Source organism: Theropithecus gelada, chromosome 3 (genome assembly GCF_003255815.1).
Source record: "Theropithecus gelada isolate Dixy chromosome 3, Tgel_1.0, whole genome shotgun sequence".
Taxonomy (NCBI): Eukaryota; Metazoa; Chordata; class Mammalia; order Primates; family Cercopithecidae; genus Theropithecus; species Theropithecus gelada.
In genome coordinates this window covers 136645175-136660185 of record NC_037670.1, presented here as the reverse complement: position 1 = coordinate 136660185, position 15011 = coordinate 136645175, and the positions used below count along the sequence as shown (strand labels likewise).

General features: G+C 36.5%; 1 protein-coding gene across 3 annotated transcripts in view; it reads right to left on the bottom strand.

The window, feature by feature from the left end:
- Nucleotides 1–15011, bottom strand: part of ZNF277 (zinc finger protein 277) — a 141899-nt gene that overhangs the window by 37137 nt on the left and 89751 nt on the right. For 2 of the 3 annotated variants that reach the window (XM_025380883.1, XM_025380885.1), the window contains exons 3-4: nucleotides 11406–11494; nucleotides 11052–11134 (exon numbers count right to left, since the gene is read on the bottom strand). In XM_025380883.1, the coding sequence (XP_025236668.1) occupies nucleotides 11052–11134; nucleotides 11406–11494 (172 nt within the window). The remainder of the gene's footprint in view (nucleotides 1–11051; nucleotides 11135–11405; nucleotides 11495–15011) is intronic. The other variant, XM_025380884.1, reaches the window with a different exon arrangement.

The following is a 15011-nucleotide window of genomic DNA, read 5'->3' as shown; positions in this document are numbered from 1 at the left end:
CAAAAGCTTGTATTTTAAATAATTCTTAAAGGCAAAATCCCTGGGAGTCCTAGACACAAGGGGTCCAACTCCCTCCATGGGCTTCCTCCAAGTTCTCAGGAGAAAGACTAGGAATAGGGCAAAGAGACATGAACAAAAGCCCTTTGATGGTGAACAGGCACACACCTCAGCTTGCTTCTGGGGACCATTCTTTAGCACACAAAGCAAAGGCTATAAGCTGCTGGGAGAAGGACCCAAATCCTGCACTGCAAAGTAGATGTTGGCTACTGCTGGGGATGGGGTAAAAAATGTTGAGAAATAATATAATTATTCCTGAGTTTTTCTTCTCGACGGTATCTGAATGTGTATTAGCGTTCTGGGGTATAAGAGCTGGATGTAAGGACAGGCCTGAGAGAACCTAACCTGCAGTCTGTCAAGCAAGTTCTGCAATGCACTTTCCTTAGAACATTAAAAAAAAAAAGTTAAAGGCATTTATTTGGTGTTAAAACATTTAAATATTAAAAAATTAAATATTCAAAATACTTAAAATTTATGAAAATGAAGGTCTTTTCTTTTAAAAGACAGGGTAGGTCAGGTCTGGAAACAACCTGATAGAAAGGTGGCTGGAAAAGAAGGTAGATGAGGAGACCTACAGTACCACCCCTTGGTCATTGTGCTCCTTTGTCTAGGGACCAGTAAAGATCTAGAGTGCATTCCCTTTTTGCTTACATGCTGGGATTATAAAAGAGCCTCTCTAGAAAAGGGAAAAAAAAATGAACATTGGCTGGGGGCGGTGGCTCACGCCTATAATCCCAGCACTTTGGGAGGCTGAGGCAGGCAGATCACCTGAGGTCAGGAGTTCAAGACCAGCCTGGCCAACATGGTGAAATCCTATCTCTACTAAAAATATAAAAATTAGCTGGATGTGGTGGTGCATGCCTGTAACCCCTGTTACTCAGGAGGTTAAGGCAGGAGAATCACTTGAACTCGGAAGGTGGAGGCTGCAGTGAGCCGCAATCACGCCACTGCACTCCAGCCCAGGCAACAGAGTGAGACTCCATCTCAAAACAAAACAAAAAACAAAACAAAAAACCATACATGAACATGTAGAAATATCAGAAGAGAGAAAATCTTAAAGAGCAAGCAGTTCTAAAACAGTTTAGAATCCAGGATTAAAGTTTTCAGCCATTAATTAAAGTTCAGGATAGAAAATAAACAGTACATAGTCAACAAAATGGAAACTTGAAAGTAATAAAAGTTAAAATTCTCATTAATCAGATGCAGAAAAAGGTCTGTCCTATTGTTATAAAGGTGTCACAAAGTACTAGCTTTCTTTTGAAGTGACTTATTTACGATACCAGGACCCAGACTGCAGGTCAAATGGCAGAGGTCCCTGATACATACAGAATGCTGATGAGCCTCTTCTCTTGTAGAGTGTGAGCACTCAAGAGTCTGTTAGTACAAGTACTGCAGACACTGGACAGGCATTCCTTTGAGGACTGACATCAAGGCATGGAGAGTGGTATATCAGTCATCAGTAATTAAAAAGAGAGACCAGGCTGAGGCAGGAGAATGGCGTGAACCCAGGGGGCAGAGCTTGCAGTGAGCCGAGATTGTGCCACTGCACTCCAGCCTGGGCGACAGAGCAAGACTCCATCTCAGAAGACAAAAAAAAAAAAAAAAAAAAAAAAAAAAAGGGACCAGAGATGCTTCTTTACTATCTAGTACCTATATTCCATCAGAGTAAATACATACAAAATATAAAGCAAAGAAGGTTTTTTGGTTTGTTTTTTGGTGAAAACAGTTGACTTGGATACTTCAATCAGTTAAAACAAATTTTATTCAGTAAAAACTTCCTAAAGGCCGATTAAAAGTTTAGTATTACATTGCACACTGTAGTCTATGACTTCTATTTGGTCATAACCTCAAATTCAGAATAGGTTTAAATCTTTCCTACCCCCAAGAAAGGAATTTCCAACAAATTAAACAATCAGTATAACTTTTCAGTATCTACTTTCCAAAACACTGTAGCTGATAGCTAAAGTTAATCCTCCACAGAAGGCAATTTTTCCTAAATCATTTCAGCTATATAAATTACTCTATATGTCTTCAGCTTCCCAAAGTACTTCCAAAGCATTCATTTGCCTGTAGTACCATTCCAGAGGCTCGTCTTCTCCAAAAACTCTTCCCTTCCCCTTCAAAAAAGCCATGAGCTTATTATTATTATTATTATTTTTAAGGAATGGAGTCTTGCTTTCTTGCCCAGGCTAGTCTCCTGAGTTCAAGTGATTCTCTCGCCTTGGCCTCCCAAAGTGCTGGGATTACAGGCATGGGTCACTGCGTCCGGCTCCTGAGATTCTGGAGAAAAGCATTCCAAGCAGAGCAAACAGCAAGTGCAAAGGCCTTAAAGCTGGAAACAGCTTGGTGTGTTTGAGGAACACAGACATAGCCAGTGTAGCTGGAGTACAGGGAGCACAGGAGAAAGTGGGTGAGAGAGATGTGGGAGAGTGGCTCAGAGAGGCATGTGCCAGATCCTTTGAGATCTTGGTAAAGAGTCTGAATTTTTATTCTAAATAAATTTGAAAGTATTGGATAATTTTAATTACTAGTTACATGATGTGAATAAGTGAACACTGTCTAAGTTACTGAAAGAGTTTTCAAATTGTTTCAAACTGAGGCTGGCTAAAGACCTAACACCATCTCCTCTTGTTCTGTCTGCCATTTCTTATCTTTTCTGACAGTAAGATGGCATTTTCATTTTAATCCCACTCAGTATTATGGTGAAATTATTTTTTTCTATCACATCCTTTATTCTATCTGATGTAACATTCAATATGAGGAATTTAAAAGTATAAAAAGTTCAGTAAATTTCCACTAACTTAAGGATTAAAAGACAAGTTTGGTTAATAAAGTAAAATGGAAACATGAATAAATTTTTTGTACAGATAATGATTTATAGCTTCAACAGCTTTCAGAATGCAGTCTGCCTACAACTGAGTTAAATATTTTGGAAGCCCTCACACCAAGGGTCAAATAAAAAGCTACTTTTTCCCACCCCCAAAATTCTTTTCTAAGTGTCAAAAGGGTCACTGAATAGCATTCGGAATGACTGATCTATTTGCCAGAGTCTGATCACTTGAGCATTTGAATTTATGTTAGCAATATACTCAAATCATGTATTAAATAATACTTAATATACTTAAACACACACCTCTGCATGTAGAAGGCAGGGATAATTGTACTAAAACAAAAATTATTAATGGCAAAATACAGTTTCTTTAAAAATAATCAATAAAATCCACCTTTCTCAGCATTTTATGAGAGATGATAGAAAGTTAACCTTGTGACATTAGAATCTTAATAAACAAACGAGGAAAAGCCATCCATGTCAATGACTGAAATAAAACAGTGAAACATAAAAGATAGAGAGAAATTTCTTAACTGGAAGATGATATACACCCCCAAATCCATGAGATTTGATCTGACTAATATTTCACCTTCTTGAAAGATATCAGTACCTCCCACCGTTTCTGAATCTGCAATGATAAAGACAACAGCCATCTGCTTGCTATACAGCATAGAAATATAGTATTTTTCTCCTACTTTGAGTCTCACTGAGATAGCTTTTGAAGAGTGTCTTCAAAACAGGACAGAATATCTAAAAAAAAATGAACTAGGAGATAAAAAAATGAGATGAATTTAATCATTCACATGGAATATATCATCACAATGAAAAAAGGTAGACGTGCAAGATAAAATGAAAATGCAAGAGTTAAACACACAAAAAACTAGAAAAGCCAAATTCCTATTTGTATTAAAGGTATAAGAGAATTTAGCTTAGGTGGGAAGAGAAGGACTTCAAAAAATTCAATAGGTGGACATGGGAGATTACAAAATACCCATCTTTTGGATGAAAAAGGAAAAAGAAAGCTATCAGCATGGCATGACTCAGTATAGTATTACCAGCCTGAGGAAGTACTTCCTGTATACTTTCCTGTATTTCCAAGGTCAGGTATAGTTTTAAAAGAAAATATAAGAAGCTTAGGCCCAAGGGAATAAGAAATTCCTACCTACTACTGAACTAAGATAACAGGAAATCAGATTTTCTTTAAAAAATTATTTACAATGAAAACAGAATATTATTATTTATTTGTCCTGTTCAGCCATTTTCATTAATTCGAACAAATGTCAATTTAGAAAATGTCACATTTGGCTGGACACAGTGGCTCACACCTGTAATCCCAGCACTTTGGGAGGCCAAGGTGGGTGGATCACCTGAGGTCAGGAGTTTGAGATCAGCCTAGTCAACATGGTAAAACCCTGTCTCTACCAAAAATATAAAAATTAGCTAGGTGTGGTGGCACACACTTGTGATCCCAACTACTCCTCGGGAGGCTGAGGCATGAGAATTGCTTGAACCTGGGAGGTGGAGGTTGCAGTGAGCCAAGATTGTGCCACTGCACTCCAGCCTGGATGACAGAGTGACACTGTCAAAAAAAAAAAAAAAAGTCACATTTGTTTAAAGAAAGATCAAATGTGATAAAGTATCCTGGTGCAATTAGAAAGAGAATGGTGGTTGGGGTTGGAAATTTAGGAGTTTGAGTTGTTTCCCTTTGAGTTTCACACAGTGTATAACGATGGTTGTGTGCATGTTTCTTACTGTCCTTGACCTTGCATTTCCTGTTAAACAGGGGTAATATTTCCTGCCTGATCTCACTCAACCAGTATATATACAAAATGTCACGTAAATTTTAAGTCCTTGTTGAAGATGCTCAAAGTGGTAAACCTTAGCACTCAAAATAATATTGTTTCAGATTGTGATTACCATTTGTTTCCCAAAGAAAGCAGTCATCAATCTGAAGGTTAAACTTACTCAATGGTCATTGCAGCTAAACTGATCTCTGTTGCACTGTTAATAACAATGTTACATTCAATGGGAAATATCATCTTATATTTAAGAAAATGTTATTCTAGATGCAGTTTTAGAACTTGTATTGTGCCTGAAAGATAGGAATTATGCAAGAAAGGTATAAATATAAATTGATTTTTTTACTTTGAGTTTGTTGGCATACAGTAATTTGATTCTTTACTGAAAGTCTCTAAAATCTATATTTAAAAAAGTGGCATGATGAAGAACAATCTTCTCAGTGGGAGATATGTAATTTCATTTTGTTGTGGCTTGATTGTGGGGAGAGGTGAGACACATGAAGTAGAATTAAAAACAGAAAAAACTGTTTCTCTCCTGAAGATAAATTTGTTATATATGTTAAAACTTTTATAAAAATGTGTAGTTGTCATGAATATCTCTGACATTTGAAATAGTGATTAAAAAAACACCTTCATACAGTTACCTTTCCCTTTTTCCCAATTTAGTTAAGTTACATCTTGCTACTGAGAGCTTATGAATACCACACATTTTCTCCTGTAGACAAAGGAAAAACTGAGGATTTTTTTATGTTGAAGTGCAAAGTGTAATGCAGTGATTGTAGATGTCTGCCTTAGCTATATTGTATCCTTGTTAATCAGGGATATTTGACTATATGGCTTTATAGAAATACAAGCCAATATTTCAGGATTAAATTTCAGTTCATACTTAAGAGCAAGCCTCAGAGAAGATACAAAAGTTAATACAACAGTCTGAACTGCTAAGAGGCATCTTAGTAAGGAAGACAGATTTTAAAATAACTAACTATAATTGAAAAGCCAAATAAAATAGGGTGTTAATAGAATTAGAAGAGGTTGTTAATTTTGACAGGTGGCATACGGGAAACTTTTGGAAAATGTGGCAGTTGAGCAATGCCTTGAGGGATATGTATCTACATAGGTGGGGGTTGCCATTCCTAGTTCATGAAGTAGAATCCTGAAAGTACCTAACATACTTGATAAATGTGAGAAAAGTAATGTTTATATTACAGTGTAAACTTCACAAGGGCAGGGACCATTGCCTGTTTTATTCACTGCTATATCAATAGTATTTATAAAATATCTGGTGCAAGATAAATATTTGTTGCATAAACGAATTAATTGGACACTGGACAATTTAGGGAAAACACACTGGAAATGCAGTTTGAGCCTAGAAAACCTTAAGAACATGAAGACAATAAAGAACAGTGCAGGTTTTTGAAGAAGAGAATAGGGCCAGGCACAATGGATTGCTCTTGTAATTCCAGCACTTTGGGAGGCTGAGGCGGGAGGATCCCTTGAACCCAGGAGTTCGAGACCAACCTGGGCAATACAGTGAGATGCCATTGCTACAAAAGGATCACTTGACCCCAGGAAGCAGAGGTTGCAGTGAGCCACTGCACTCCAGCCTGGGTGACAGAAGGAGATCTTGTCAGAAAAAAAAAGAATAAAGTCATTTATGTTATTTATTAATATTAATAGATAATAATCAACTACTATTAATCAATTAATAGTAATATTAATTAATTTTAATAATCATTTAATATTAACATTCTGGAGGCAGTGTCAATTGCCTGAAGAGGTGAGTCTATAGACAAGGTAAGTATGAGTATGGACGTGGGACTTGGGACTCAGCTGGACCTGGTAAGATTTGACAAATGACTTAGCTATAGGAGTGAGGAAAAAAAAGAATCAATTAAATATGCTTCTAGAGATTTCCAAACTGAGTGACCAGGAGAATGGTGGTGTCATTATGTAATAAAAGGAGAACAGGCAAATAGCAAGTTTTGGGGGAGGAAAAAAATAAGTTCTGTTTTTAGGCATATTAAAGTGCGGACTGGAAATCCAAATGGAAAAGTTTCATATGAGGAAATATAGATTTGGGGTTCAGAAGTGAGCCAGGATGAAAGCTATGGATGAACTCAATTAATGAATATTTACTCTGACTGCCTGCTCTGCACCAGCACTAACATTTAAGCCACAGGCATAACAGTGGTAGCTACACGGATGTGCATGCCCTGAACTGGGGATAAGATCTTGGGGAACATACGTACACATATTTAAGAGAAAAGAGGGAAAAGAACCACTGGATGAGACTAAGCTAGACTGATGAGAAATAAGAGAATAATGCACCAAGATCAAGGGAGAATTTTTAAAGGAAGCCAAAGGGAAGTAGGTGTATAAGCTATTGAAATCCTTGAGAATCTTCCTAATTCTGTAGTTCCCTTCAGAATATGGATGAAAATGTTCAAAGAAGTGTCAAGTAGGAATCAAGCTCTTCAAAAAGAAAACTGGGAACACATACAAATCTTGTAAATGTCAAGAAACCAGTGAAATCTCAAAGAAAGTGGAAAAAGAAATATGGTTCTAGCATAAAATCTGCTACTGTAACTTTCAGTGAATCATTTAAACTCTATATACCTCCAGCCACTCACACAGAAAACAGAGTTTTGTTTGTTTGTTTAAAATGAGGTTTGGGGAAAAATAACAATATGAACTTAGGAGTATAGGGAGGACTAGGAAGGATGCTTACATATACGACACAGTTTCTGCCCTGAAGTTACAAAGTCATTTTGAACTAAGAGCAAACCATACAAAGATACTTAAACTATATGCCTTTTACTTAGAGTTCCACATGAAAGAATAAATATTGAAAAATAATACATATGCAAATCATCATTAATGCAAATCAAGTCAGCAAATGCCCTACTAATACTCTAGTTTGAGGGTTCTTCCTCGTGGACTTGAGTTGAGATCCTCAAGTTGAGATTCTCAAGATCCTCAATTCAAGGTCCTTGAGTTGAAATATTGAGCTGGGGTCACTCAAACACTGACTACATTATACATCCATTATCATAAAGCAGTTTGATTAGTTTAAATTACATGTTTTAGAAACTAGACTGAAATTCTCATTGATAAAAAATTGTTTGATAAAGTATAAGTAGTAGCAACATAAGGAAACAACCACCAAGCTGTGGTAGAGTGAGGGACTTCAAAACCCTCTGGCTGTGTAATCTTCCTAGGATGAGTTCTTGCACACTGTGGGCCAAGGGCATAAAGATCTTCAAGAGCTCCAACGCATGAGGAGAAAGCGCCTCTCAGAAATGGTATACCAGTTTACATTCTTAAAAGCAGCTGAACAAGTACTTGCCTCTTAACATTCTTGCCACCATTTAGTACTATTATTTTCAAATCCTGTTAACTTGACAGAATAAGAAAAAGTATACTGTTACTTTTGTTTCATTTAATGATTTACACTTCTTTCTGGACATGCTTCTTACTGATTTGTAAAGTTCTTTCTATGTAAAAGAGATAGATCCTATAATCATTGCTAACACCCACAGAAGAATCACCCACACTGACCTCATGCTTCCATGTTATGTAGCATAAAACTGTGATGAACTGGCTGATGGCAAATTCAGCCTGTCTTCCTGCTGCTTGGCAAGCCTTTTTTACTTTTTGTTGATCCTCTAATCAGAATTCCAGTGGTGGGCTATTGTAAACTGCCTCTGCTTTCCCTAAACTTCAATCCAAGCCTGAATCCCCTCCCTACACAGACTTGTCAGACCATGAGCACCAAGGGACAGAGAGATTCCCAGAGCCTAGAATAATAGTACCAGACACGTGAGGGGCCAAATAATTACTATGCTGGCATGGCATGGCTTAAAAGGCATGTATCTGGAACATTTGGTTTGAAACTCTAGCTCTGCACCTCATTCACTATGTGTTCCTGGGCAAATTAAGCTTCCTATGCCACATTTTACTCATAAATAGAATGGCATTTAATAGCCACCTCACAGGGTGCTATGAAGCAAGAACCAAATACAAGGCATGGCTTGTGGCTGATCATCAGTCATTGTTAGCTTACTTCCAATCCCCAAGTTGGTCTGATCTTTCTCAGGGTTTGACAGCTTGAAATGGATTTATACACAGTTACATTTACTCTTTTCTTCATGCCACTGATGGGCAATGAGGGTACATTAATGGGTCTTTATTACCACAAAGTCAAGTTTCTGGCACTGAAGGATTTCCACAATTTAGCTCCATTTTACCTCTTCAAATTTATCTCATACTACTCCCCATAAAAAATGTTCCACCTAAGCCAGAGTAGACTTTTACTCGATTTTTCTGAATACACCTTGAACATTTAGATGCATATGTATCTTTCTTCCCTTCTCTACAACTCTCTTAACTATCCAAATCCTTCTCATTGTTAAGACACAGCATTATTACTATTATTTTTATTGGCTAATATTTGTTAAGTGCCTTCTGTGTGCCAGGCAGTGTTCTAAGTGTATTACATGTCACTTAATCTTCATAAGCCCGGCAAGATATTTTATCATTATCTCTACTACCAAGGTAAGAATACATATTTATCTTTCTTCTCCAGACTGTACACTCTTGTAGGATATGGACTATGCCTTGTACTCTTGTACTTCTTTGTACAGGCATCTACTTAAGCAGAAATTCAATGAACATGTATGGATTAATTGCCTTTTTATTCTTATTTTGTTTCTGTAAACTGGCATAATGCTCACTTTTATTAAATGTATTGCTTTATCAAACTGTAAAGTAAAAAAGGTAACTTAAATGCAGTATATGTAGGTATTTTTAGAGACCTAAGTCCATCTACAGACATATGGTAAAGATTCTGCATGCTAAAGAACAAGAATGGCTGAAGTAGTAGGGTTTGAGTTCTTATAAATCAATCCTTGACGGCTTTTGATCATTCTAAAGGCCAAGGTTAGCAACAGTGAGAAAATTCATGTAAATTGAAAATTATGAATAAGTGCACACAAATAACATTCATAAGACATGATAGTACATTTACCCTTGTTTTACATATTTCATAAGACACTGCTGTAAGGAGAGAAGAGAAACTCAGGAAGTCCTATTTCTTTACTGCTGTTGTTGTACAGGAAAAGCATAACTTTTCTTACATATAAATCAGTATCCATCGGTATCACCTTCCCATACTGGAAGAAAAAAATCATTTGGGATGTCTACAAAATAAAACGTGCTTCCAGGGACTTTCTTAAATTATATGACTATGGTAAATAGTATTTATTTTTCTCCTAGATCTCTTGAGGATATAGCACAAATATTTAAATCATCTCTCTCATAACATATTTAGCCAAGCCCAAAGAAAGATTTACGAGAAATCACTAAAGGAACAGCAAGTCAACCTCAAGTAATAGTTGAGATTAAATCACAAATGATGAGAACCCAAGTGCTTTTAAACAAAATTAACAATTAAAAAAATTATTTTCTGATGAACTAATGAAAATAAAAATTTTCGGCTGGGCATGGTGGCCCACGCCTGTAATCCTAGCACTTTGGGAGGCCGAGGCGGGCGGATGACAAGGTCAGGAGATCGAGACCATCCTTGCTAACATGGTGAAACCCCGTTTCTACTGAAAATACAAAAAATTAGCCGGGGGTGGTGGCGGATGCCTGTAGTCCCAGTTACTCGGGAGGCTGAGGCAGAAGAATGGCAGGAGCCCACGAAGCGGAGCTTGCTTGCAGTGAGCCGAGATCGCGCCACTGCACTTCAGCCTGGGCAACATAGTGAGACTCCGTCTCAAAAAATAAATAAATAAATAAAATAAAATAAAATAAAAATTTTCATGCTTGTATGTGCTATCATCTTTTTTAAAGGTTAAAGATGTTGAGGTTTTCAAATTAGCTTGCTTATGGTTAAGGCTGAAAACCAGAAAGTCTACTATGTAGATTAAACCATATGCTTAATTCATAAAGGGAAATTAAAAAAACGCTAGTGCATGGCACATTCCAGTGAAGGGGAGAAAAAAAGGTTAATCAATTCAACTCAATTTTAGCTGAGGGCATTTTTCCACGACTACTGAACCCTAGCATGTGTCAGGCAGCTAAAATTACACTAAAATGTGTAAGTTCTGTTGTTATTTTAGAGATAATCCAGGAAGCAAAACAAAGCCAAAAATTCTCTCTGCATTTTCAACATAAAATGCTTTAATTTTCAGTCAAGTGTATACTTTTTTCTGTTTTAAGACCTTTTTGTATTGTCTCCTCTTTTACCTATGTGTGAAAGTTTCCATAACAAAAAGTAAAAAAAAAAGAAGAAAAAAATATGATTTTATATGTATTTTTATGTATTTTCAAGACACTATTCACCCTTTAAAAACAATTCTTACCAGTCTCTGCTTCTGAAGCTCTTCTCTAAGAATTCTGTCTTCTGGTAAAACGTCACATAACAAAAAATAATTCTCTTGTTCTTCTGTTGAGAGATCAGGAAAACAAATCAGAAAAAAGATATTTACCATTTTTTTCCCAGAAGGACTTATTTCATAAAAATTACAGATGTGTGTGTCTATTAGGATCTCTTTGGCAAAGAACTGTTTTAGTTTTATTCGAGTTAGGCAAAATAAACACATCAATTTAATTTTATCTATCATGAAAGTAAAAGCAATTCTAACATAAGACAGTAAGATTATTCCTTTGAATTTTTATACTGTAGGGAAAAGATGGTAGCCAGGATGTACACTTACCAAAGGGAGCCGTGGAATTAATTCTTATCACACTACAAAAATCTGTGATAGGCTGTTCAGTGAACCTTTTCCTCCAATATAAAATGTACCTTAGAACAATACAAAATAAGGAATGATGAGAAGATTCAATACACTATTTGCTTTAGAATGACAGGAATCTATAAGCACATTCAATTATCCCGAAGTATCAAATCAAATGTTAACTTAAAACAGCTTTTCTAGCAGTTTTTTGTGAATACAAAGGCAGTGGAGCATTATAGAAGTATCAAATAAAGATTTAATAAAAAGGAATTACCATGTAAGGGCATGAAAACGACTAAACTTTACTATCCCCAAATTCAATAAACAGACATACAGGAAAGTTAAAATGAAATATTTTTATGTGATAATGAATTTTTCTGAAATAGCATCTAAGTTTATATGTCTTTAAAATGCAATAATGATTAAATAGGCTATGACACACACTCTGCAATAAAGAGAAAACTGAGTGGTTATCTTATATATCCAAAGAACAGAGGTCAGAAGAATAATGCAGTAAGAAATCAGTCTAAAATCAATATCAATATAACATAAGACAGAAAAGTTCCATATGTCCACACTGAGTCTGAAATGAGGCAAATTTAGACTTTGGAAAAATAGCCCAACTTACAATTTTTGTATCTAATGAGCAGAGTTAGAAGCAGCACACCAGCTAAATTAAAAACCAATGCCTAACACCCAGACCTACATATGTGATGAAAGAGGGAGTAAGATGACAGGATTTAACAAGTGGTTCATCTTTCCATTTATCTAACAAGATTTATATTGGCAATTGCAGTCTCATTTATTGAATGGTACCAGGAAGAGAGTGTTATTTTCATAGAAAGGAAAAGGAAAGGTTGACTCTATAGCTCCCAATTTATCAGGTCACACAACTGAGGGATAAAACAAGTAACTTACACCAAAGAACCAAAAAAAAAAAAAAAAAAAAAAAAAAAAAAGAAATGGGACTTATTGAAATAGATGAAGAATATGGAAAGAGTAGAAATTTGGACATTTTAAATGGCTTGACATAGCACATCTAGGAATGTTTTGGATATAGTAGGTCCACAGTAAATGTTTTAAAGAAGTAGAGAGTTTGAAGATTCCTGTAAAGTTCTCTAAGTAGTCCCCAATTCCCAATATTTTGTCTCCTTTTTGTTATTAATTTTTTTCTTAACATTAATTTTCCAATACCATGGTGCTCTATGGAAAGGGCATTTGTGTATTAGAAGTCTGTGCTACAGAGCGGTCTGGGAGAAAGAGAGAAACATGACATGAGCTGACATCAAATAAAAATACACTGAACGAATATAGAATATGTAAGAAAAAGAAGTCAATGAATAGTGTATAAAAATAGAATCCCATGTTTAAGTTTTTCTTCTCCTGTACAACCATACTGTTAACTTTGATGGGTAAGGGGTGAACCCTTTCCTTATAAAACAATGCTAACTTTTATTCTAACAGATCTTAAAATGGCAATCTTAAGCTCCCATTGAGCCTTAAACCACAAATACATAAATGACGTACCCTAATCTTTGGCTAACTCACTGGCTTCCATATTAGAAATCTCAGAAGTAGGCAAGTGCATATTGGATCCATCACAGCAGATAAATAGAGAAAAAGTACCTACAAAAGGCTGGGACATTATTTCCTTAGCCATCCTGGGCCAGCTTCAACACCTTGTACTCCTCAGTCTCCTACATGGCTACTCCTAGTCTCTCTATCTTTCCATTCCTTACTAGTTGCTTTCCCCACCACTCCATGGTAGAGAGGAAAAAAGGGGAAAGAGAAGACAAGAGGAGGCTTAAGAGAATAAAAATGAAAATCCTAGTCCTTTTCTTATTCCCCCCTCAGCACATTTTCCATTACAAAGTGGTGACAGGGATGAAGGAACACAGTATAACCTGTATTAGAGATGCCAGGAAGAGAAGATGGATTATTCTTCGAAACTGAAATATAGACATCTATTTTCACGATTAATCAAATTTACACATGGCAGAACCAGGTGCTAAGACAACTGTCTTCAAAAGACAGGAAGGCCAAGTTCCCTATGGAGGTTCCTTATGGCTATTGCTTCAATACACCAAGGGGAGGATCGTCAGTCCTGGTTGCCACTCCATTGAGAACTATCTGGATGGTATCTTCTAGACAAAACGGAGAATAGTGGTCAGTCCTATATAACTGGTTCCATTTTGGGTCTAGAGCCTGTTGAAAGGCAGTGATAATTCCTTGAATACATAGACTACTTTACTTTGGAAAATGTTCACAGTCTTAGAAAAGTTATCTGTGTAAACCATGTGGAACAGATGACCAGGTAAGAGCTTGGATCCTCGTGAACAGACTGCTCTTTGAATTATTAAAGACTTTTTTTTTTTGAGATAAGATCTGGCTCTATTGCCCAGGCTGGAGTGCAATAGAGTGATCTCAGCTCTCTGCAACCTCTGCCTCCTGGGATCAAGACATCCTCCCACCTCAGCCTCCCCAGTAGCTGGGACTATAGGCACGCACCACGACACCCAACTAATTTTTCTTTTTGTAGAGATGGGGTTTTGCCATGTTGCCCAGGCGAGTCTTAACTCATGAGCTCAAGCTATCTGCCCGCCTTGGCCTCCCAAAGTGCTGGGATTACAGGTGAGAGACACCGTGCCTGGCCAATGACTTTATTTTTTCTTAATGGACAATCAATACTGTTCCTTGCTTATCTGCACAGATCTTATGCTAGAAGCAGTTTTGCTTTTTAAATTAAGACAGTGGTCAAAGTGTCATAGTTGATGTATTAATTACCACCCCAGAGGCAGGCAATGGTGAATAGAGAAGCAAGGACTTTGAATTCAAAGGTATGAACCTGAATTTAAAGTTATTTAATCTTTCTGAAACTCAGTTTATTCATATGCAAAATAAATTGTTGATAATTAAATAGAATAATGCATGTAAAGCACACTGTCCAAAATTCTGGGTGTTTAATATATGACAATTATTACTATAAGAAAAAGTAACATATTTAAATAAGACTAAGGTAGTGAAGAATTTATGTTTATCCCAGTGAAATAATGAGACACAACAAAAACAATAACATTTTAGCAAACATTTGATGAAAAAGACAAAATAGTTATATTAATAGTGTCAGAGGGCACATATAGGTGGCTAACGTGGTAGAAGAGAAGAATGATGATAGTGACAATAATGACAATTATTAGCAGCTACTATTTAATGAGTCCTTACTTGCCCAAGGTCAATTAAAATGTTAGAATTGAGATGTGAACTTTGTCTCTCTGACTCCAAGGCCAAACTCAGTCTTCTACAACACAACTCCTCTAGTGTCATGTTGGGACAAATAGTACAAGAAATGCAGAAAAGGGAAGGCAGGGACAGGAAAGAGCCCCTACAATTAAAGTTGTAATAGAGACTTGAAGCATTTTTTCCCCTCAGAGACCAATGAGGTCACATAGAATGCTTTTCGACAAGGCAGAACCAGAAGTACAGAAATGAAGTCTGAAGAGAAAGAGAATGTTTTCCCTTTCCGAAAGGCATACTACTTAACAGCAGCCCTCAGACTGAACTGCTCCTAAATTGCTACCTAAGGGC